Raw genomic sequence first — 26,274 nt, 5'->3', positions numbered from 1 at the left:
GTTGGTTAATTAAGGCACGAGTTGCCTGAGCAGTGTCAAGAAACGTATAACAGCAACATAAAAAACTAAAAATGTCTCTGTAGTTTGTAAAAAAAAAAAAGCAAAACTATCGTGTTGGTTTCTGGTTGGGAAAAATATTTGACCCCTTCACTAAAATTTACTTTTAGTTCTCATCAGCTTATTGAAAACTATTTAAGCTTTCCTAAATTTTGGTGCTGAAGTGGATGTGTTCACCAGTTCTTTTTAATGGTGAAAGACACTTAAAGCATGGCGTTACAACTAAAGTGGCAAAGCTTTGACGACCTGAGGGGAAGTCAATTTCACCTGCGATGCTACATTAGAATGTTGGAAAAATGAGGTAAAGACTTAAAAACCGTCACGTTTCATATAAACTCCTGACAATCCAACTAAAAACCGAACACATTACAGCTGGTGTTTGAATTTTCTACTGGATCCTTTTATCTTCTTTGATAAACTTGGATGTCATTAATTCCCTCAAAGCTATTTTAATAACACAAATGAAAATTCGCCTCAGAAACAACGCGTTTGGTTTCTCAGCCGCTACATAACGCTTCATGAATCACTTAAAATTTCGCTGTGATGCACTAAATATATGGATCAGACCTTGTCTAAGACGTGTACAGTGAAGAAGTGTAACTTTAGCCAGACTTAAAGCTGACGTTAAAACACTGGTGGCCTGAAGGGAACTGCAGGCAGCATTTATCACAGTACCTTAAGGGTTAGGGTTAAGGACATTGTTCCCTGTATTCTGTTACCATCAAAACCATCCTTTTTGTATCAAATGTAGTGTTAGCCCTCTTCTCTCCACAAGTCTATAATATTTGATCAAAACTGAGCCAAGAAAGAAATGAGAGAAGGGAACTTTTCATTCATGTGTTCAAACTGACAAAAACAGATCTATGTTCTGAATGAATTTTTTTTTGTAATGAGCGCTGCAGTTTACTTAGTGGGATCCAAGTCTTTAATAACTGGTTCTCTGTTCAGGTAGGTGGCCCAGTAGACCAGGTTGAAGGTCCCAAAGAGAACCGGGAACATGATGCGCGAGATGCGATCGATCTTGCTGACGCTGTTGAAGGTTTTCTTGTTCTGCTCGGACTTGGTCTCTGCCGCGGGCTTGATGGGCTCGTTCACGGCGCACTTGGAGATGGTGGGCAGCGTGGAGTCTTTCGTGATGTTGGGTGCGTAGTTTGCCACCGCCACGGCATAGGCGTTGTTCTTCTTCACAACGGTCGCTTCTTTTTTCTGCAGGCAGATCGCCACAGAGTCATTAAACCTTTTGAAGTCAAGGAGTTTGAAGATGCATGCAAAGCTAGACTCTTTGTCAAATAGCAGATTTGTCGTTCTTGAAAATCCATGAGAACATATTTACCTAAAGGGTTAAACCTCGTAATGTTTGAAAATATGTCAGGGAGCCAGAGATTTGCATGAAAATGTGCTTAAATACGTTAAAAAATGAGATTTTTGCTAAACGTTTCTGACAGAATGACTCTATGGCAGGTTCACCTTGTCATTAACTAGACTTTTTCCATCCCAGGCCCAGCCTCGTTTGGTGAAATAGTTGACGGTGGCGAACTCAATGAGCGCAGAGAAGACAAAGGCATAGCAGACGGCAATGAACCAGTCCATGGCGGTGGCATAGGCCACCTTTGGCAACGAGTTACGGGCACTGATGCTCAGGGTAGTCATTGTGAGAACTGTAGTCACACCTACAAGAGAAATAAAATGTTAACTAAATCTTTGATTATTTATACAGATGAAGCTGGATTTTTCCATACACAGTATAAAAAGATGTATAACTGTTTTATCGAGCTATTACTGATGGCAAAGAACCTGCAGTGTAAATGTAGCTTAAGATACTATTTGATTGTATTCTTTTAGTGAGCAGCATTGTTATTTCAGTTCCAAAGCAATGATCTGATAGGTAAACAAGCGTATTTGCCTTTACGTGAATGTCACCATATCTGTTTTACAGATTAATCACACCCGCACACAGAACCTCCTGCAAAAACTTTTGAGATGTTACCTTGACTTTGAAACTCTCCAAATGTCAGTTTAATGAGATGTGATGACATTTGTAGGACAAAGACAGTCTACAGAAACTCCACTGTGATTCTAATGTTCTGGTACCAGACACTCCAGATTTTCTGATCAGGAATGTTTGGACATAAAAATCAGGTCCCATCAATAGTAAGCATGGTCATAATGATATGGCTAAAATTAGGGAACTTGCGCCCAAATTGGAGAAACGTTTTCAGGATTACAATTTTTTCATGTGTAGAACGTTTTTAAGGGGCGGCTGTGGCTGAGTGGTTAGAGCAGTCATCCTCCAGTGCAAGAGTTAGGGGTTTGATTCCACCAGCAGTCACATGCTGAAGTGTCCCTGGGCAACACACTGAACCCCTCATTGCCTTCATGTGTGTCTCATTGGTGTATGAATGTGATAACGCTCTGATTATTCTTTGTATAGATCTAGTAGAGTGCTGTATGAATGGGTAAATGAGGACAGATAAGGTGCTATACAAGTACAGTCCATTTCACTGTATACAAACAGAACTTACATAAAGTTGTCAGGTAATTGTGTGAATGCTGAGTCATCATTTATGTTTTCCTGTTAATACTTTATTCTGTATATTTTTGCAAGCTAACTACTTCTGCCAATTTAAGCTACTTTAACGGTTCATACATCAAAATGTTTATCTCAATCAGGAATATTGTCATATCCGTTTTAGTGTTTGTAACTTTTACGAATTTTAAATTAAACTTTTTTCTTTTTTTTGCAAAAGTTTTTCCCCACAGAAATACATTGAGATCACACTAAGAAAATGTTATCTTTGAAATCTACTTTAGCATAATTTTCAGCTTCGTTTAGCTTCTACAGTAATTTTAGCGTTGACCTATGGTTTTGCAAACTTTAGCTTTAAACGGCTGTTTTGCTACATTAACATTTTAGCTACAGTTAGGATATTTTTAGTTTCTACTTTAAGCTTTTAGCTGTGGTTTTTGCTTGTTTCAGCTTCTGTTCTGCTCATTTTAAATTTGGGAAATTATTGTATCACCTAATTCCACTACGTTTTAAGTTTCTTATTGTTGAGATTTTAGTAATTTCTCACAAATGTCACCATTAGCTCCATCTGGTTCGTACTTTTTTAAAATGATCACTTTCATGTGAAAAAAAATGGATAATTAAAAGTTAAGGATTAAGTGACATTAGCTCATTTACATGTTTTATTAACTCCATTTTCGAACACAGATGATGTTTCTAGTTCAGTTTAAAGTTGAGTTTTGGTTGTAAAGACTCACCGAACACAGTTCGGGCTGGCACCGACTCCCGATTGAGCCAGAAGGAGACCTGAGAGAGGATGACCGTCATGATGCACGGCAGGTACGTCTGGATCACGAAGTAGCCGATCTTCCTCTTCAGGTGGAAGTGAGCGGTCATCACTGTGTATTCACCTGAGAGCAACAAAAATACAAATATACACCCGGAACATGACGAGACTGGTTTATATTTTTAAAAAGGAGGTTAATGTGACAACAGATTATTTACTGGGGGGGTTTCCAGCTGGTTTTAGTACAACAGTTAAAATATTCAACTGTTTGTTTTTTTCATCCCAGCTGTTTTTAGCTGCATTTTCAACATTTGAAGACGATTGTGATGGTACAAAATCACTGGAATCTGCTCCAGTAGCCATCTTCCATTCTGCCTGCTGGCTGTGATTAAAAACACTTTGAAACCTCAATGAGAGAAGAGAAAACAATTGTGTTGCTGGGAAATCTGGAGGTAGACGACCTCCAGACGAGGAGAACACGTTTCAGCCCACAGCTGGGAAAATAACACCAATTACTGACAGAAGAGAGAAAATATGATGCTTAAATTGTTGTACATTAATTATGCTACAGATGAAGTGAGAGGTATTTATTAAAACTCAAGCCTCAACGTGGTTACAACTGAATTATTGCGCAATAACTCTATTAGTTTCAGTAAGATGAACCTAATTAAATCAGTTGCACTGGAAACATATAAAATTGCATTATTATTCCACTACTGAACTTTAGTTTCAAGGCTGAGAGACACAGCAGAGTTTCCTCTGGATTAAATGTATTGTAAAGCTGAAACGTTCAGTTTAAATCAGGCGTGGGAAAAAATGTTTGTTCCAGAAAGAGAATTGGAAAATAAATTTTCTTTAAGGCAGACAATCTCGAAAATATTTTTCAGGCTTTTTCTTGTTGCAGCATAGTTAGATGTCTCTCCAATACGCTTTAGGTATATAAAAACATTATTTTTGTAAACCGGCTCTTGTGACAACATATATGTTAACTTAAGAAATGTTTGCTTTTTGGAGTCTTTAAGGTTCTGGAAATAAGATTTAAAACAAACGTTAATCCAAATGTTTTCAATGTTTAATTTAGATTTATGAATTAGATTTAAATGATCAAAAATGAACACAAAAACTAGGAAATTAGCTAAAAAAAAATAAAAATAAAAAAAGGCTGAAATTAGCAACAACAAAAATAACGGAAAAATGCTGAAAAGGCAGAAAGAAGCTTAAACTACCAGAAGGAAGTGGAATGAAATGAGCTAAAAAATAAAAAATAAACTTCTTAAAGTAGCTACAAATGCTAAAAAGCGTAGCTGAAAAGGTGTAACAAGCTTAAATTAGCAGATGAAAGCAGAAAGAATACATGCTTGTTGAAAGAAGCAGAACTTAGCACAAAAAAGTGGAAATTATCTGACAAAGGCTCAAATTAGGAAAAAAAACAGCTAAAAAGTAGCTACAAAACCAGAAAGAAACTTAAATTACCAGTAGGAAGTGGAGAGAGTTCTTTTTTACTGAATTAGGCTGAAAAAACCAAAATGAGCGCAAAAAATGTGGAATTAGCAGAAAAAGCTTAAATTAGCATAGTAGCTAAAATTGTAGAAAAAGCTGAAACTTGCAGAAATGAGCTGAAAGAAGCAGAAAATTGCAGAAAGAAGTTAGAAGAAGCACAAAAATGTTGTAGTTAGCAGAAAGAATCTGAAAGGAGCACAAAACAGCTGAAGTTAGCTGAAAGTAGCTGAAAAAAGTTTAACTTTGCAAAAGGAAGAAAGAAGCTGAACCAGAACAAAATGTGAAAGGAGCAGTAAAAGGTTGTAAACAGATCTGAAGATATGAAGGATGTAAAACGAGCTCAATTAATTTTATATGAAAAAAAAGGAAGAAAAGGCTAAATATTTCAAAAAGCTAAAGTTGCACCAATACCAAAAGTCATAGCAGGATTGTCCTGGTTTATGATTTGCTGAAGTACAATAGCTTGAAAACTGCAGGACGAGAATCACGCCAAAAATGTACGGAAGAAAAATGGATCACAATAGTGTGAATGAGTCATAAACATGCACACTTTTAAACCAGTTAATTGCGTTTCTTTTTCTTTAAAATGCATGATTGCCTTGGTTCTAATTATTTTTAAATTATTTAATCCATTTGGTTTCTTCCCCTTTCAGTAAATATGCTCATTAAAGAGGTAAAAAAAAAATCTTAATTCGCTCAAAATGTAATTTTAAAAATATTTAAATGCAAAAAATAATAATGATCAGCTGAGGTTATAATGAATGAACAATTTAGCATTTTAAATATTCTGTCTGCTGCTCACCAGTGCTGGATTTAATGGTCTCCTCCCCCGCAGTTTGTCCTATCAAGTCGTACTGGTTGAGCCTGGATCCATCGGCGGCCACGTCCACAGAGTGGGAGGCGTTTGTGGTCCAGATGTAAGTTACCTCCGTCTTGGTGTAGGCGTCTACAACCATCACAACAAACAGGAGCTGAATGATTCTGAATGTGAAGAGTCATTGATTTACCAGATGTTGTGATTAGGACAGCATAAAATTGATCTGATTGATTGATCTTTATATTAGAGCATATTTGTTCAATTTAGTACCAGGATCTGACGTGAAGCTGTTTCTGTGTATAATATTCTATTTTAATAACTAGGCTATTGTGAAAAAGACCCATTTTACCTGCTTCTCTCCACAAACACGTCTTCTCTGCCTCTAACAATTATTATCGCTAATGTCAGCTCTGTGAGGATGTTCTGGACAGATCTGGTGGTTTTGACACTTACAGCTGCCAAACTTGAGAGGACAGGAGTGTGAATCCATGGGGAAGTCCTCCAGGTGCATCGGACACTCAGCTTGAACCGTTAACCTGCCAGGAAACACAAACACCTTCAGCTGATTCCAGCTCATGGTTCAGTACAGGGTGTTTCAGCAGGAAACCTCGCTGCTATGACCACTCACCTTCAAAAGGGATAATTAGGTTGTTATCACAGACAGGTCTGTGGATGCTGGTAAAAACTGTGGAAATTGTTCATTGTGAATGTTATATAGTAGATATTGTCTGAAATACGATTCATTTTCAGCCAAATCTTCTTGTAGTGGAGACTAATGGGTCTGCGGTGGATGAACAGATAAGACTGATGAAAGGTGGAGTATGAAGCTGCCGGGCAAATTCTTGAAATCTGCTGAGAAAAACTGGATCTGTCACTATCACTGAGGTCAGCTGTGGCCTTCGGCAAACAGATGGAGTCTGTCTGAGAAAACAACTTTTTACATAGAAGGCAACTGTCTCTTTGATCAACAGGCCAGATTATTGAGTCAAAGGTTCAGACACACTAAAGTAAACACATGTTCTTTCTGTCTAAATGTTTTATGGATCAGACCCTTCAGATCATAAAATGAGCTAAATCCCACCACACCGGTCATCCTTAGAGTGACCACTTCTTTAAAAGATGCATTCCGTCATTTGACTGCTGCATGGGAGTGTGTTACCACAATGCCAAGAAGGAAAAACATCAGCAATGACCTTATAGAAACACACGGGGCTGCCTTTAAAGCTGGGCAAGGTTCAAGGTGATTTGGACCCTCGCTTCACAGAGATGAATACTATTTTATACAAAAGTGAAAAACCTTTAAGACATCTGCCAACGTGTGCAGCAGCAGATGACCCAGTATATTCACCCCAAAGGTCAGACTGTGCAATGCTCCGAAACAAGCCTAACCCTAACCCTGATTAGCTGAGCTAACAGTTCATAAATCAGTGCTACCCAGCATGTAGCCTTGTGGAAATTATATTTACAACGTTTCTGATTGTTTATAATGTTTCTGAGTGTGGAAATGTGTTGTTCTTGTTAATGTTCTGTTCAGGTTTGCTGTGGGGTTCCAGTGTTTATGATGATGCTGGCTGAAGTCTTGATGCCCGTCCTGACAGACTGGGACCTGCCAGTCAGGAAGTCTAGGAACCAGTCACAGAGGGTGGTATATAGGCCAAGTGTGGACTGTTTATGGGTGAGTTTTTGGAGGAGGACTGTGTTAAAGGCGGAACTGTAGTCCACAAAAATCATCCTGATATAGGAGTCTATGTTCTCCAGGTGGGAAAAGTAGTAGTTGAGTAGTGGCTATGGCATCTAAAGTCAACCTGTTGGGCCGATAGGCGTATTGCAGGGGATCCAGTGTTTTTGGCATGGTCTTCTGGATGTGGGCCAGCATCATTCTCTCAAAACACTTCCTGATGATTGGAGTGAGTGTTACTGGCCTGTAGTCATTGAGGGAGGAGGATGGGCTCTTCTTGGGGATGAAGACAATTGTGGTCTTGAAACAGGAAGGAACAGTGCTCTGGCTGAGGGAGAGGATGAAGGTGGAGGTGAGAACATTAAACAGCTCATTAGCACATGCTCTAAGAGCTCTGTGTTGTAACAAGCTTCAAAGCGGGTGTAGAAAGTGTTGAGGTTTTCAGGCAGGCTGTCTGTGAAGCTGATGGTGTACTCGGTTTCCTTGCCCAATCTAAATGTGTGAGAAAGAGCATGCAGCAAGTAGTGTACTTGACTGTTAAAGGCTTGGCCACAACCAGAAGGCCTGGATTCTGGTTGGGGAATCTCCTGGTTTGTATGGTGGGCACAATGTTTCAACACATGTGCTGACGTGCCCACGGACACCATAGAACTGAACACTGACAGAAAGTCCTCCAAAATCACAAAGTACTTTAGTTTTAAACATATCCCAGTCTGTCGGTGCAAAACAGTCCTGCAAGATACTCTCAATTTCTGAGGTCCAGTGTTTAATTTGTTTTGTGACAGTTTGTCTGTTTCTGTTTTTATCTGTAGGCTGAGTGCATGGATAAAGCTCTGCATGTCCAAAATGAGTACATGGTGCAGCTCTGTATGATTATAAATGTATAATTTGACATTTATGGCAATGTTCTTTTTTTCTGGTCAGTGAGCACAGCATGCATACGTAGCATGCAAATCTCTTATCTCTCTAAGACTTTGAAGCATTTAAGATAAAGAACAGCAAGTGTGACAAACGCAGAAAAAATAAAGGTTTTGTCCCTTCTAGGTTTATAAGACACATTAACGCAGCGTTCGTAGTGAGCTAATGCTCCTGCTGTTTAGGAATATCATTTTATTTCAAGGTATTCCAAAAACAAATGAGCAATTTCAATGTAAAAGTCCAGTTTTAAGATTAAGTTGCGTTTTTTGACAGCAGATCCCTTTAAAACCTTTATGTTGGAAGATTTAATACACGAGGGAGGAACGATACAAACACTGAGCCACAGAAAGCTGAAAAAGGCTGCAGGCGACAGACTATAACTTGTGACTCGCACACCTCCAACACTTCAAACACATTTATTTTACAGTGGAAAATACTCCAGCTTACAGTTAACATGGATCCCCGGCTGAACTGTAAATAACTGAGAGAAAATATAGGGTAAACAGAAAAAGAAGACAAACCTCATGGTGTAGAGCAGTTCTCCGTCCTCCATGATCCTCAGCAGCTTGTTGGGCATCGTCATGTTGTGGGCCACGGATTTCTTGCCGTTGTGGAAGAAAGTGTCAGGAGTCCAGATCTTACTGGCCATCAGGTTGTTGAGAGGCAGAATGTTCATTGGTCCGTGAAACTTCAGCCGCTCATCTTTCCAATACTGACGGAAGAAAACATCCACCGTGTATTCCTGAAGATGACAAATGCTTTTTTTAATATTTAATTTCAAGCGTACCTTGAAGGAATGCACCTGCTGCCAGTGAAATATTGGCAGTAAAACAGTTTTGGTCAAACTATGAAAATAAAAATAAAGCAAATGATCTGTTAGAGTTTAAAGTACATGCTGTGAACGACTTTCAGCTAGAGCTGTCATTTCTAACCCGGGCCCAAAGCCTGGCCTGACCCAAATTTGGGCCGGGCCAGGTCATGATAATGTGCTGGATAGGCAGATCAGGTCGATGTCTGGCTTTTAATTGCATCAGCGGATACGTGAGGCTGGTGATCCAAATATATGGCAACATGGCTTGCCATACAACCACCAATAGCTTGCAGCCATTTGACTGTGTTCTGACTGGCCTTGAAAGAGGTAAAATAAAGTACAGATGAGCTTCAGATGGGACAACATGTAATGCCAGGAAGCGATCCATCAAAGCCCAAATGGACGTTCAGCCGCTGCACTCAGCGGACGCGCTCAGCCAAAGACCCAAACAGGTGAGATCCCAAAGCAAACATGTCAGATCAGGGTCCATGTCTGAATAATGCAGAATGCAGGCAGAAACAGGGATTTAATGCACTATGACGGCCATGAAAGGACAAACACCCCCTCAGCTACAATCTTCTGCCCCCCTTTATTCAACCGTGTGCGTCTGCTGTCCATTAATAACTATATAAGCAGTTGAAGCTTAATTAAAAATGTCAGGGGGGCGGGGGTTCAAGTTCGGACCTATAATTACTGTCAATTCGTCGGGTCAGATGGAGTTCGGAAATGATGGCTACAGGCTGGAGCCGGGTCAGATTGGATTTTTTTGGGCCCAAATGCAACTCTACTTTCAGCTACTACTACTCCACATATAGGGTGTAGAAGCCATCTTGAGCAACTGTGGATCAGGAGTTAGACGGGAGTGTCAGAGGTTCGATTCCACCAGTACACAGTCACATGTCATTGAAACCCTCATCACTTCCGGCGAATGCCCCATGAATATGATCTAAAGCACTGATTAGTCTTTGTAACATGATTTATTCAGTTTAACTTAGACGTGATCGAGAGCTGTATGGATGAGTAAATGAGGGCACGGATTGCGTTGTGAAGCGCTTTGAACAGCCTGATTGGCTAGAAAGGCACAGTCCATTTACCATTAGACTGGGGTTGACTCCAAAGGTTAATCAGTTGTAGATGAGCAGCCAATGATTGTTATCTGAGATTTTCATTAACATTTAAAGTGATTCATGAGGCATTCTGCTAATAATACAGAAGAGCACACATGAACAAAACACCATCAGCCTTCGCCTTTGATAACAAGCTGCAGCTTCCCATTTGAGCTTCAGAGAATCATGTGCCATTCATTTAATTAATTAGGTTTATCTTTACACATTTAGGAAAATATCATGCCAAGGTTGGTGAAGAGTTTAGTGGATGGACCCATGATGCAAACTGATGCCAGGCGCTCGAGGTGAACTTTGTTTTAAAACCAACTTTTCTTTCCGCATATTTTTGGTTTATTCATTAGAGGTTCACTCCATCTCTGTCTGCAGAATTATTGGAAATAAAAACACTCAACTGGATGCAAATTTCTTACATGCAGTAAAGAACAAATATTTGAAGCATTTTGAACACGTTCAAAAATCTCAAGAACGCATTTTAAAAATTGCCTTTAGTTTTTTAGTCAGACACTGAAGAATCAGTCAAACTCTTAATAAAATGTCTTATTTAACTGTCGTGAAAATCAGTCAAATTCTCCGTGAAGCTATAAAAAGTAACTAAACTGTGATCTTCATCAGGTGCCTCCTTCCTAGATGGAGCTGGCTGTGTGATCACATCTTGACCCAACGTGACACCTGGCCAGGTTCTGACACATCTGTCGGTTTTAGATCCAGCTGTTGCCTCAGGCGACTGACAGACACGGTTTACATCAAAAACTTACAGAGTGGAAACGTCTCCCACTCGCTCTGCTTCAATCCTTTGTTTTCACATGACTTCATGAGATGCAGAACTTCTGGGAAGAACTCCTGTTCATAACTGACCCTGAAGCTTCCAGGGACTTACAGATACAGAAACCGTGGATCTAAGGTCCAATCGTGGAGCAGGATTTTGTAGGAAATGTGATATTTAATGTGGAGCCAGTGAAGAAGCTACAGAATAGGCATTACATGACTGGTGGAAGGGGTTCTGGAGATGATGAAGCAGCAGATATTTGGACCAGCTGGAGTTTATGGATGGATTTTGTAAGTAAACCAAAAAGAAGGGAGTTGCAGTAATCTAGGCGGGATGTGACCAAAGAGTGAACCAGAAGAGCAAAACTGTTGGGTTAGAGGGATGGCGAAGGCATGTGATGTTACGGAGGTGCTGAACCAGTGATGTTGTCGATATATGATTTAAATGATAATGTGTTGTCTAGGTATGACACCGAGACACGTAACCTGTGTAGACGGGAAGCTGGGGTGTTGTCTATGACTGGAAAAGTTGCTGTTTTTTGCAAGGGTGGATTTTGTGCCAGTAAGAAGTAGTTTTGTCACTGTTTAGTTTGGAGGAAGTTGATGGAGAACCAGGATCTGATTTCATAAAGGGCAGTCAGAGGTGGGGTGGTGGTCAGATAGAGTAATCACACTTTGCACACTAATGCAGATTTTGCCAAAAAGTGCTTCAAACCTTTGATAATCCTGATTTGTAAATGCTATACTTTGCTATCCATCTGAATAAATAGTTTTGTTTATGGCACCGTTGGACTGTTTCAGTGAGCGTCTGCCTTGATTTCAGTGAGTACTGGCCATAAAATAAAACACATTTTGGTCCATCGCTGAACATAAAGATTATCTCAGCTGTAATCAAACCCCATAACTTCAAAGCTGCAGCCTTTAAAATAAAAATCCAACTGTGGGTTTCTTTCACAGAACGTCACAGTAGTTTTAGCTGATTGCACAGATTAAAAAACACATTTCTTTGGAGATTTTTCTGAGCATTTTGATTAGTGTTGTGCTAAACGTCAGTATGATAACACAGCGCTCTGTATTTTTTGCATCCGATTTCATCAGATAAAGCAAATATCTTGAAGTTAAAGTAGTCCCTCACTACTTCACGGTTTGACTTTTGTGGACTCGCTCTTTCGCAGTGTTTCAACGATTGTGAACTTTAATATTACATGATTGGGATGATACTAGGGATGCACGATATTATCGGCATGGTATCGTCCCATATTAGCATTAAAATTCAATATTGGACATCGGCCATTCCATTAAAATAACTCGGCGATATAAAAGGAGCCGGTTTTGTCTGCATCGGCAGCGCAACGCGATGACGTCACGTGTGCCTACCCAAGCTCACGGTGGAGAGGAAAATTCAAAATGTCGGTGGTGTGGAAGTTTTATTTTTTGTTGGTGAGGATGTCGGATTCCAAATATTTATGGAGTACGATGAGCCTCGCTACATCGTCCCCAGTTGGAGATATTTTTCCGACGTAACGTTACTCGAGTTACCAGCCGTCATTTCCGACGTCGTTGAGAAGCTAACAGCCGATAGCACGACTTGTTGGGTGAGTTTTACCACAGACATTTGGACGTCGTGTTCATCCCGTTAGGATGATTAGTCTTACGGCACAATGGATAGACAAAAAAACTTTGAACTTAAAAAGGCTGTCCTTCATGCACACGAGTGCAGAGGAACCCACACTGCAGCTATAGGAACCTGGAACAAGCCTCCATAAGTGAGACAGCGTCGCAGGTGACTAATGCTAATAACATTTAACACTTTTCATTTAATATAAGTCAAAGTGCTATGCATGTCATATGGCTGTTACTGAATATATGTCACCAGCTCTTACAAGTGTTGCACAATTTTTGTAGCAAATAAGCCTAAATAAGAGGACTATGTTCTGACAAAGGAACGTATATACAATATCCGTATCGGCATCAGTTATCGGCCGAATAAGTTTTAACATATTGGATATCGGCCAAAAATCCAATATCATGCATCCCTAGATGATATGAGATAAAAAGTTAACGGAAAAAAATACTTTGGACAGGCGCCAAAATTTTGTCGTTTTCTGTCAATAAGCCTATCTCCAATCCAAAAGAACTACATTACCCAGAAACAAACTGTGCTTTCGGCCACTGCTTTCGGCCGAAATGGAGGGAAAGTTTTGATCCAATGCAAACCTGACTAAAAAGTTTGATCCTGATTCATAGTAACTTTGACGCTCAGTGGATGCAGAGAGCCGTATGGAACTGACCAGGAATTGGACCAGGACTACTTCCAGACTCATTGGTCAATCTGAGTGCTGCTTGCCAGCCCAGGAAGCCTCTCAAGTGGGGAGGCATTGCTTGGACGTCCAATGTCTTCTCCAGAGCTCACCCAGACTATTTCATTGGATTTCTCTGGATTATTTGAACTCTATCAGGACCATTGAGTTGTTTTGTGCTGGCTCTCTGAAGATCCAGCTGTCTCTAAAAGTTTCTGGTGCTCACTGGCTGCAGAGAGCTGATCAGAACCAGACCAGAATTGGACCAAGGCTGGTGAGTACCCATATGATATTTTGCAATTTTGTACAGTACATATACATTTGTTAAAATTATGTAGGTTTAAACGTTTAGAACATTGCAAGAATGTGGGAAGGGTTTATAAAGCCTTAAAACATATATAAATACTCAAATAAAATAACGTTCCAGCTTCACAGTTTTAACTTATCGTGGGTCGGGGGACAAATCGCGATAAATCAAGGGACTACTGTATTTCTGTTCTGTCCTGGTTCCGTCCATGTTCTCAGAGGACAAGTCTCCCTGGACCATCCGGCTCGCCCATCGTCTCCAGCAGTTGGTTGCAGGTGCTGCATCACTTCCTGAATGTCCTCCTGACATGACAGTTCTGCCACTTTTTTTGCAGACTCCATCATTTCACAGATAAAAATGTTACGGTAATTTTTCAGAATGTCAAAAGATTAGAGTCTCTCTCTCTCTCTCTCGTTCTCTGATTTTACAGAATCTGCACCAGCACAAAGAAACCGGCAAAGACAAACAATCAGGCAAAGGGAGCTGCAGGGACGTATCCAATCTGAGGGAACAGAGCAGAGCTATCACAAGCACAGAAAAGACAGCCCGAGTGCAATTATCTGTTGCAATTTTGATGGAGACATGACATGTATTAAATATGAGGCCATCTCTCCCTCCTTTTGAAGGCACTGCCTCGATCATAGCCACTTCCATCTTTGAGCTCTGTACCACTTAAATATTTGAGAACCAGGTGGGGTTGATGAATGGGCTCATATTGTAACAGGAAGAGAGTGGTGGGCTCTTAAGATGGAAAGGAGAGTGTTATGGGAGAGAGGAGTCGCCCAGTCAGGAAACCGAGCGTTGACTAACGCGGAACAGAAAAAATAGTGTTTTTTTTTTTACCTCAGATAAAAGAAAGTCCAAGATTTCTTTACATGTACAGCAACAAATCAGAAATAGTTTCAACAGTGACAAAAAAAAAAAAAGATTGCTTTTTAATTTTCCATTGATTCTTTTGCAGATAACTTAAAGGTAAACAAGGTTGGGCTGACAACCATTCACAACATGTACTCCAAGTGCTCCAAGTGCAAACAGATCAAGCGAGATCAGAGGAGCTGACAACAAACTGATTGAAATCAAAGGTCCTCATAGAAAGATTGGAAAAATATTGCTGATTTCCCCACTGTAGAGTAGAACTTCATGAAACCGTTTCAAGAACCAAGTGGAATTTCTGGGAGCTTTAGATATCTCACTGAGCTGGGAGCAACTGGACAGCAGCCTTCATGAGGGCGTCTCCAGAACATTGGTGGTGGATCTTTTTTTCTTTACGTCAATCCTGTCACTTCCATTTTAAACATACTCAGAATTTGTGCAACAAATTTTATCCTAAAAAGTTCAGTCAATGTGAGCATCCTAAACTCAACTATGAAATATTAGAGCTGTATTTTCACACCTGCACAAATTTACTTTAAAAAAAAACCTGATTCAAATCTGCCCGTCTTCATTTCAAAACTGTACTCCAGCAGATTAAGTCATAAAGTTTGAGCTGCTGCTAAAGTCGGTGCTATATCAGCCAAGAGAGACACCAAAATATATGATTTGCACGGTAATGCACGGTAAAACAGGTCATGATTTTTAATTGTTGGTCACTCAAGCTGAGGCGCAGCTCGCAAACACTAAGAAATTAAATAGACTGCAATGGAAAACTTTACTATTTGCTGTCAATTATGAGTCGCCAGCTAATTTCTCAGGAAAACTCTGAAGGGAAAAAAAAAACCTGTCAGCTTAAAAGCATAATGCACAGACACCAAAGACACAGAGACAAGCTTTAAAGGGAAACTAATGAGGGCCAATGACACACACCTGGGGAAAACAACGAGGTGAGAGTGGGAGGGGCAGGGGCTGAACTACATGTGGGGGAGAACACTGGGGAAACTAATAAATCACAGAAAACTAAATAAATTAATCACAGAAAACTAAATAAATAACTAAAAAAGACAGATCCAGACAAAGAAGCCTGGTTCAGAGGTGGAAATGAGTGGAAAACAGTGGATTGTGTTCAGATATTCAGTATTTCAGATCTTTGATGGAGGAAATGGATGCTGTGGGTGCCAGAGAAGAGAAAGAGAGGAACATCCAGATTGGTGTCAGTACCAAGGTCAAAAGCTTGGTTCTGTGACGGTCTGGGCTTGGATCAGGAGTCTGTGATGGCAGCACTGATGCAGAAAGTGTTTTACAGCAACATGTGTTGCCTTCAGGGCCACATCTTTTAAAGACTGGGGATGATTTTGTGTTGTAGCTTAAATAATTAGAACATTTATATGTTTTTTTTTTCCGTCACACTTATTGACAGATGTCCTTTCTTTGTGTTTGCTCTCATGTCTTGTACCTGATTGTTTTCAAAATGGGCCTAAACAGTCAGTATTTGTCTCCCTAAGTGAGGACTGTGTTGCTCGACGTCGTGAAGCAGCGGTTTTACGGCTCACCTTCATATTTTAACGTTCAACACATCAACAGCTCCGTATCAGAGCTGGGTGATGGTGGATCATTTTAATAACAAACTCAAACCTTTGCCATGTCATCACTCTGCTGATTGGACTGGATGGGTTTCCAATGGCAACAGGAGAACGGGCAGATCTTTCTCTCTCTGTCTGTCTGGAAGATTTTATCTGTCGAACGTGTAATCACATCCAGACTGCTCAGGAATAAGGCAGCTGTGAGATTTGATCAGTCGGACTGAGAGGCGGATTTCTGACGCCCATGTTGGTCCAAAGTAAGACTGTTTCAATAAATGACGCTGTTACCTAATTAGACGGCACCACGGCAGCAATTAACTGTTCGAGTCAACATTTGGCTCTGTTAGGCAACCGCATTGTGTTTTTATACCTGTGAAGCTTTTAATTTGAAGAAAACATCTGTTCCTGTACAAGTTATTTTTTTAAACATAGTAAATGTATACAGGAGAAATGTTCTAATATATGCTATTTGCTCTTTATTTCTTCCTAACATTTATTTTACAAGTATGTACCGTATTTTTCAGACTATAAGGTGTCCACATAAAATCGGTTCGAGGTCAGTAAGCACAACCAGAATTAATACATAAGGTGCACCATTATAAGACTCACTGTTGATTTTGAAGAAAATTAAATGATTTTAAGTGCACCCTATAGTCCAAAAAAATGGTAGATGTTGATTTCTGAAACAAGAACTAAAGCAAACTTCATGAGAATCACCAGCAGATATTCAACATTTATAATAAGTTTGTAACTTAAGCTGCTCCGTGTGTAAAAGCTGCTGCAGTTTCACCTGGAATCAAAAACTAATAGAGACCCAAACGTTTTTAGAAGAAATGCAGGTTGTTTAGAATATATGCCTTTACCATAACTGGACCAATCTACTAATCCATTCACATCAGTTTTTGAGTGGCAACTGGACATCACTGAAACCAAAGTTTGTCGTTTGATCAACTTTCTTTGTTCTCTCTTAGTTGAACGGTTTGGAACCTGCAGCTGAACCCTGTTTCTCGGGATGGGGGGGGGGGGACTTGCCATATCTGTGTCGGACACGGGTCCAAAACTGGTCACATAGATGTTTGTCTTCACCTCGGTCACTCGGTCTGTAAAAACAAAGAGTGAAATTTAGTCAGAAATGTCACAAAATAAAAGCAAGAGACCTGATAAATAAAATACTGAGCAACATTTAAGATGTTAAAGTATTCACAGTTTTAGTTTCTAATGTGGGTTGAACTCAGACAACCTCCAAATTGCAATACTTGTACATATTAAAAAAACAAATGAAATGGCATGTAAGCGATTGTATATTTTTTATTTGATCTGCTCCATATGATTAAATTACTGTATTTAAACCCTCTACTTTACCTACATGAATAAAGCAGTTGTCGTGTTTAAACCAGGAGATTAAACGATGTTCGTAATTTTCATTTCTAATGTCGCCGACGACCAAATGAAGAAGCAGCTCTGAGCTTCCAGCTCGCCCACAGAGTACAAACGGAGCCTTGAACGATCGCAGCTGATGGAGTCGTATATTACTATAATCTGTCTGTTTGCAGCTGCTGAAGGTGACACTGACATCGTTTGCTTTATGTTCCTCGAAACCCACAAATGTGCGGGACATTTAAAAGTCTGAGGTGTGAAGTGAACGGCACCGATCGTGCACCCAGAAGATCATCCCACGTGTCGGCATCAACGTTTAGACGAGAACGACTCAACTTCCTGCAGTGGTTTTAGCTGAGTTTGCAGCCAGTTAAACTTTATAATTTGATTGAAGCTTTCCTTTTTTAATGGAGAAAATAAAGTTTTGTTATTATTTAACTGCAGGAGAGAAATAAGTTTTGTTCCTTACAGATAAAGCTTTTGAATTAAAGGTTTGGCATTAAGGAATGTGAATCACCTGCTGATTTTCATGCCAGAGTGTTTAAATGTTTAAAGTGCATGAAGTTTGGCCATTTTACCTGAACTAAGGGTCCGCAACCTGCGGCTCCAGAGCCACACGTGGCTTCATCTGTGGCGCTTTGGAGTTAATTACAATGGTATTTATTTCCACACTAAAAAAAAAAAGTTTTAGCAGATTTTAGCCAATTTTCTGCAAATGTTTTTATTCAAATTTTTGCTAAAAAGGGATAATTAATGTTTCCTCACATAAAAAGGAGGACACGCATAGACCTGCAGAGTTCAGTGTTTTAATTATGAGCTAAATCTGTATAAATTAAACGTTTTTTTCCTTCTTTACATGATGTTTTTTGTCCTAAAATGTAAAGCTATAAATGTTAAAATTCATTATAATTTTAGTTTTATAATGTCACCCCAACTGGTTGCTCCAACCAACTCAACACATTTTATTTAGAGATCCAAGGAGCAGAAATGACTTTTGATCAGAAACGTTGCAGACATGACCTAAACCATACAAATGATGTTATGCACAATTTCATACAATTTAGTGCGCTCTAAGCAGATATTTTAGAGCTCAGATTTCCTGCAAATTATAACTCAATATCTGTATGAAATTACTACGTTATCGCCATTTTGTGCTAGGTTCAGTTAGCTGTGCTGGCCATCTTAAATTGGGTGCACTCCAAAATGTAGTCAGTTATAAAAGTACCTCTGATGATTAGTTTCTGAGAGTTTCACTCAAATCTGTCAAGTGGTTCTTGAGATATTTTGCTAACAGACAGGCAGTGTTGACACCAAGAGTCAATGCCAAGGTTTTACGTAAAAACATTGCACAATGTGTAGTGCTTTGAATAGGAGTTGAGGATGATGCTCAGCTACTAAAGTTTAGCTCATTATATGTGAAATCATCTGAGTTAGAGCCATTTTTGTGTTTAATGAGTTCACCTAAATGTGGCAGCCATCTTTAATCAAGCTGAGTTGAAAGTAAAGAAGTCGTACATCCAATTAAAATTTTCTGAAAGTTTCACTAAGATCCATCCTCTGGTTTGAATAATATTTTTCTAACACAACAGAAAAAAAGCACACACAACCAGAAACGAGTGAAATCATCACTTCCTGCCTGCAGCCTTTTGGTAAATCTTAAAATTTGAGGTGAATTTCTAGATTAAAATTACGGCCATTATGTCGGTGACACGACAGACGAAGGCAGAAATCAGCAGCAAGTGAGTGCACATGAAAAAATTCAGTGCACAATTTAATTTTTATGAAATGATGTAGAGTTTAACCACAAAACATGCAAAGAGTAAACTACTTTTAACAAAATAAAGAGAAAAAAATCAAGCTTTGAATTAATTTGAGCCGTTGCATCAGCCTGCAAACTCAAGAAGCACACCTCAAACTATTCATGAAGTCTTTGACACCTTTTGTACTGCAAAAATAAATCATACACGAGTGCTTCTTGAAACGCTCTCCGCATCGTTTGCTACCGCCAGACTCGAGCTGAGGTGGAACAGTAACAAACCGTCGGAATCAAAACATCAGAACTAAACGATTCTGAAAAGCGTGAGAAGCTCCGTCTTTACGCTGCACAGATGACCAGAAAGGAAACCATCGAGAAGATTTAGAACAATTTGTCTGAGTTTGGTTCTTCTAAGAGCTGATCCAGTTCAGAACTGAGCCAGTTTGGTAACTCAAGTTCAAACCTCAGATTGTCGTCCAGCTGTGCGTCACAGATATTTTGAAGATTTTTTATGGATAATTATTAGCCTATCATGCTGAATGTACTGTGCCTATAATTAGTGGTTCAAATGTAATTAAGGTTCAGCGATAAGGTGTTTAATTAATGCAGCTGCAAGAACATCTGAAAAAAAGAGCCAAAAAGTCTGAATCATAAGGAAACAGTGAGTCAGAACAAAAAAAGCTATAGATGTGAGAGTTCCTTTTTCTCCTGCTGCTCTGAAGACACTAGATGACTTCTACACGCTGCTGGAGCATTACCTGCCTCTGGTAGTTGTGGTTCTAGCCCATTTGTATTCTGTGCTCCTTGAGAACGACTGTTTATTAGTGATGGGTCCGGCAACACCGATGTGTCGGCGCATGCAACGAGCTCATCGAGCAAAACCTGTGTCGGTGCGTGGACTGCTTTTAGAAAGTCACATGACCGATGCCAAACTGTGTTTATTAGGAAACGTTTTGGCATCTGCCAAAAGAATCTTGGATCTTTTGCTGGTCATCTTTGAATTCATCAAGAATTATGAAGCAGCCTCAAACCAAAAAAGGTTTTCGCCATTTGGGACCATGTTGATCTCATATCGGAAAATAAGGTATTTGTTTTAATCTCCTTGTTTCATCCTGTTCCTCTCAGAGTTTCCACTTGATCTATCTGAATTCAAATTCATTACAAAGTGACTTTTAGTTTATTACTCATATTATTTTATGTAGGTTAAATGTCGCATTTGTTCGACAGAGCGTTCATATTTAAATAAATCCACCTCCTCAATGCTGAGGCATTATAGAGCCAGGCCTGAGCATGAAGTGCATCCAGGGTCAACTCATTGTACAGCCATTCTACAACTTACCCAGTTGCTTTATTGATAATTAATTCCTATTTATTTATTATTTCTCTCGTTTTTAACCATCAAGCTTCCAGGAAGCAGATGCTGGATGAGGACTGCCACCCCCTCAGCTTATTTATAACTTATTTTTTTAATAAAAATTTGTTTAAAAAAAAAAAATCCCATCCCACAAGCATACTCATTCACAACACGTTCACTTATATTTTCACATTATGATACATGTTCACATTAAATGAAGATATGAAATACTACGATATAAAATACAATTACTTAAATTATATTATTGTGTAGGTCATCAAATCAGTGTCAGTTGAGTCTAACTAAGTTGCCTGTAGGGAATTTTAAGTTCCAGCAGGTGTGGGTATTCACTGATACAGTATCAATTCAGTTTGGCAATGTGTTGAAACGCTTCATGACACTTCATCTACCCAGCACTACTATTTATAACGTCTCTCCTTGTGAACTACCTGGACTTCTTTGAAGAACACCTAGACATCTATTGTCTCTTCAGCTGCCTTCCAACCACACGCCCTACTACCCAACCTACAGTAAGATCTGAAATCTACCAACAATATCATCCTCCTCTTGGAAACTATCATCTAACTCGTGTCCTTGCTCCTCGGGGTTCCTGTGCTTTATTACCCACTGTAAATAAAATCCCTTTAAATTCATTCTCTGTCTTGACGTTTGTTCACTCCTCAGTCTTTGTCTCTGGGTATTCAGTTAAACACAATTTAGCTCATTTGACTAATACTAGGCTAATATTTTGTTTGGTCATAGCTGAGTCATCCTCATTACGAACTCCAAGCACGGATCACGTGAGATGTGCAAAATAAAAATGTACAAAGTGTAGCAAGAACGGCTTCAACTCCTCACATCATGAGAAAATTTTAGGTTTAGTTTTTTTTTCTTTTCTTCAAAAACCAGAGCATGAACTTTAACATCCGGTTGGACGGCCCTGAACAGATATTCTGTATTCTAATATTTTATGGGCAGAACAACTGAATGTAAATTAGATGCAAAGATAAAACCAAACATCGGGTGCGCTTTTTGCATAAAATCAGATTTCTTCAGTGAACTGTCGTGCAGCTGATTAACCCCGTCATCTCTGTTTTTCTGTCCGATTTAAACATTTTTCCGAGCAACAAGCTTTGAGATCAGATCCAGATATAAAACCGCTGTCCAAATGAGCTCAGTCCTCCCACATCTGTAACAGATGTGGCAATGTTTTCTAATAGCTGTTTGCAAGTCTTTTATTTATAATCCTGAAAGGTATTTTCATCGAATAAAAGGACTCAGGTTTAAGATGCAGACACAGGAACAGCTCATTACGCTCACGTTGTGTTCCCTCAGCGGCGTAGAACTCAAAATTTTCATCCCAGGGCTGAATTTCCTTTTTTAAATTGGTGTATTTTTAAAGAGCCGTGTTCAAATGAAGGCTGACAGAAGCTTAAAAACAGACAGATACTCTCGCAAATGCAAAGCAGGATGAACGGGAGGGAGTTCATCCATCATGAAATGACTCTTCTCTGGGAAATTACATTTTCCTTTCAAATATCAGCCCCTTCTCTCATCCGCACCACGGACAGCGTTACATTAAAAGTGCAGATTCAAAGTGTTAATAGTTGATAATGTTGGGAATCCAGCGAGTAATTTTGGATTCAGTCCAATATTCGTGCATATAAAAAGTGTTTTTGTATAGTGTGGAAAATCCTCCCGACGTTGAACATTTCTGTCTTTGCTGCTTTGATTGTAACTTTTTAATTTTTTGGATTTGTTCGTCCTCAGATTGCGGCCTTACCTCCCAGACCAGGTCTCAGCCGGTTGTCGTATCCATCCAGAAGACTGTCGAGGATCCTGGTAAAAGTCGCGATGTCTTTGGTGCTCCGCGTGGAATTAGAATCTGCTCGTGACCTGAAAAAAAAATGAATACGTAAACCTTATATCCAAAAGAATGACCTCCTTTAACGGCAAAATAAAAAGTTTATCCACAGGAAACAACATCTCTGTTACAGAGGAAGTCATGATACGTTGGAACAAGCGAAGATCAAGTATAGCTTTTGTAGATTTCATTAAACAAAGCTAGTAATTCTGAAAATATAAAATATTAACAAGGATATGATTGCTAAAAAGTCAGGTGATTTGATGACTTTTTTTTGCTACAGTGCATGTTTTTTGTTTAATTTTCATTCTCCACACAAGACAAATTGAGATGTTCTGTAAAATAAAAATATAAACTGAGCGCAATAATTTGCACATTTCATAACCCCCCTATTTTATCCACAGTGAAACATAAAACATCTAATATTTAAACTAAGAAATTATGGGGGGTTTTTTAAGGGAAATTAGGTAATTTTGAATTTTATGGAAGCAACTAATCTCAAAAAAGTTCAGTCAGGAGCAAAAAAAAAAAGCCGTATAAGTAAGTGGAATGAATATAAACCAACTGGAGGAGCTTTTTGTGATCAATTAAATAAATTATCGATGGGTAAGAAGAGAACTGGGAGAAATTTATAGAGGCTGAATCAGAAGTAAAGATCGGCATCAGTCTATGAAAAATTCTAAAAATAGTGGAACAATTTCAGAATAAAGTTCCTCAAAGTAAAACTGGGAAGACTTTGAAAATCCTCATCATCACCAGTTTATACTGTCATCAAAGAGAAGAAGCAGCAGAAACCTCTGAGCTCAAAGGTCGTGATCTTCGGGCCCTCAGGGGCCATTGCATTACAGCCAGGTCTGGTTCTGTTCTGGGCTCAGGTACACGTCCACAGGTAATTGTCTGTAAACACAGTTCACCCACAGATGCTGCTTAAAGCTCTGTCAGGCAAAGAAGAAGCCACATGTGGACACCAACCAGAACCGCTGCTTATTTCAACTGGGCTGAGGCAAAGTCCAGAACTGTTCTGTGGTCAGACAGATCAAAAATGGACAATCTTTTAGGAACCAATAGATGCCACATCCTCTGTTCTAAAGAGAGGGACCGTCTGTTATCAGTGCAGAGCTCAAAAGATGACCTCTCTGATGCTATGGGGGTGCATTAGTATCTCTGTTCAGTGCCCTGAGATGACTTCTATTATGGCTTGGCGCTATATAAATAAACATCCTATCGAGGAATATTCAGACAAAGAAAAGCCGGGACTGTTGACCAGCCAGAGTCCTTCACAGGACATTCGTGTAACTTTTTTTTTTACAATGTGTTGTCTTAGATTTCATAAAAACTGTTCAATTTATTAGTTTCAAGATTTCATACTTTGTTCATTTGTGTGGAAACTACGGAGTTATGAGATTTCCAGATCATTGCATTTATCCATCCATCTGTTATCTTTACCCACGTCTTCCTTTTTGGGTCGTGGGGGTCACTGGTGCCCATGTCTAGCAGTCACTGTGTGAGAAGCGGGGGGACACCCTGGACAGGTCGCAAGTCCATCACAGGGACATAGAGACAAACAACCATTCACTCCCTCACTCAGTTACCAATCAGTCTAACATGCGTGTTTCTGGGCTGTGGGAGGAAACCAGAGAAAACCCACACATGCACAGAGAGAACATGCAAACTCCACCCAGAATGGGCTCCAGACTGGGATTTGAACCAGGGCAACCTGCTCGCTGAGAGGAAGCAGCTCTACACGCTGTTCCACCGTGCTGCCCTCATTGCATTCGGTTTTTATTTATTGTTTCCACAATATCCAAAGTTAGAGGAATTAGGGTTGTAAATAACATGGTCAGATCTCAAGAAAAGAAAATGTTAGAAGGAATATCTTCTGAAAACAAATATAAAGAAAAGTACATATAAATTCTGATTCTTGAACATAAACTAATTTCTAAAACCTTTTTTTTTTAAGTATAGCCTCAAGAGCTGCAAGCTGAGTGATCTGATAGGAGATCCAAAGGGTGAGAGGGAAAAGCAGCCAAAATAAAATAAAAACATAAAAAACACGATGGATGTTTGGGTCAAATTTAAACTTAACTTTTTTTTTCCAGGATTCTTTGGAAACAAGTGAAGTCAACTAAACATGAACACATTGTAGCCTGCCTGAACATAAACATTTTATCTCGTCGCCGTATGCAACACAAAGTGTTTGTATATTATCTCGTCTGAAAAGTTTCTGCAGACACTGATTTCACAGCCCAAATGTGAAACATGTAACTGAGAGTTCAAAGTGTTAAATTTAGCTCAAATCGACTCAGCGACCCGAGAACGGGTTTTACAAAACGATGTGACAGATGCTGCACCCTGAAAGGACAACGGCTTACACGTGAAGACAAAGTACAGTAATGAGCTGATTCATCTTCAGCCTCCTTTAACTTTTAAACATCTTCAATGGTGCAAAGGTTAGTTTTAACTTTTTTTATATAAATGTTAAATTAAAACACAGTTAAACTGAAATAGAGCAATTTATGAGATAATCTCATCAAATTGGGTTTCTTTATCAATAAAATCTTTCGGTCAGTTATAGGTTGGGTCGTATTAAAGCAAGCCTGAGGAGCATCTGTTCATTCAGATCTAAACATCTGGATGAATTTTAATAAAGCTTTCAGGGAATGATCTACAACTTTTAGAGTCAACTCCATCAGAATGGCCACCACAGCTATAATAATAGCAAATTCAAAAATAAAGCTATAATTCAGCTCATTTTACGTTGAAATTTGAAGCTGAGCAAAATCCTCAAAACAAACAGTGAACGTAAAACATTGCACATTTTTACCTAAAACCATGGCATTAACTACAGTCTTCCCTGTTAGCAAAATATCTCTTGACGACTGCAAGAGGTTTCAGGAATGCACCGCTGTGCAATTTGAAATGGTTGAAACATCCAGCGGACCTTTGAAAACAGAGAATGGGTGTAACGCTGTCAGTTTTACAGATGATCATGTGCTAACATCATGTGTGGTAGTAGCTGAGAGTCATCCTCAACACATCCTCTGAGCATGACACACAATACATGAGATTGCTTATAACTTTATTTTCAAGGGTTTGTCATCCTTTCTTATGATCCTTTACTGTTAATAAAGTCATTTTCAAGGAAATGATACCAGCTGGTAATGTGTCATCTGTTAATGTAATTATAAATAATCAGATAAATGACCCAGATTAGTCCAATTTAACCAAAATAACGTTTACAAGAATAAAAGATTAGTTTAAATTTGATCAATTAGATTCTAACGGATCGATCTGTTCCCATCGGAACTTTTTGTGCGGATTAAAAATGAGAGTTCAGTTTGGTCGAGGTGTTTTGATCAGATTACTGGTCTGTTGCGCGTTGTGCGCGCGCGGAGCGCCTGCTGACTCCATCTCGTGTCACGGCTTCAGATGAACAGAAAGTCCGAGTCTGTGCAGGAACAGAACCGTGAGGGGGGTTCCGCTCAGACTGAGGTTTGAAGGCACGAACTTACCGCGTGCTCCACAGCGCGATGAAGCAAACCAACAGTGACAGAGGGCGCGAGCTCTGCTGTCCTCTCATTGCTGAAGCCTGGAGACGGAACCGAAAGCTTCAGAGCGGCGTTTGCATGACCCAAGTCCGGGTACCAGAGCCGAGCTCCAGCAGAACCACAGCCTATGATCCGCGGCAGGTGCGCCTGTTGCCCGTTACTGCGCCTCCATCGTGTGTCCTCCTCCTCCTCCTCCTCCTCCTCCTCCTCGAGCTGCAGCTCGGTCCAGATGAACCCGGGAGCGTAAAGTGCGCAGAGAGCGGCTCCCCGCTGAGACGCAGCTCTGCGTAAAAGCTGAGGCGTCAGAGAGCACAACTGTGTCTGGAGACGACTTACCCCTGGTTTA

At 39.6% G+C, this 26,274-nt stretch overlaps 1 protein-coding gene across 1 annotated transcript; it reads right to left on the bottom strand.

The window, feature by feature from the left end:
- Window positions 1–694: 694 nt before the first annotated feature.
- gabra2a (gamma-aminobutyric acid type A receptor subunit alpha2a) lies at window positions 695–25,988 on the bottom strand. The gene is made up of 9 exons (XM_037694949.1): window positions 25,893–25,988; window positions 22,300–22,412; window positions 17,062–17,129; window positions 8,785–9,005; window positions 6,121–6,203; window positions 5,653–5,796; window positions 3,322–3,474; window positions 1,525–1,727; window positions 695–1,263 (listed from the first exon to the last, which is right to left on the bottom strand). Exons 1-9 carry the CDS (start codon window positions 25,958–25,960, stop codon window positions 961–963), a joined length of 1,356 nt encoding a protein of 451 aa, XP_037550877.1. The 5' UTR covers window positions 25,961–25,988; the 3' UTR covers window positions 695–960.
- Window positions 25,989–26,274: the final 286 nt, after the last annotated feature.

This window comes from Nematolebias whitei, chromosome 21, assembly GCF_014905685.2.
Source record: "Nematolebias whitei isolate Nwh7 chromosome 21, NemWhi1, whole genome shotgun sequence".
Taxonomy (NCBI): Eukaryota; Metazoa; Chordata; class Actinopteri; order Cyprinodontiformes; family Rivulidae; genus Nematolebias; species Nematolebias whitei.
The sequence above is the reverse complement of the archived record's forward strand: the minus strand, read 5'-3'. Positions and strand labels throughout refer to the sequence as shown.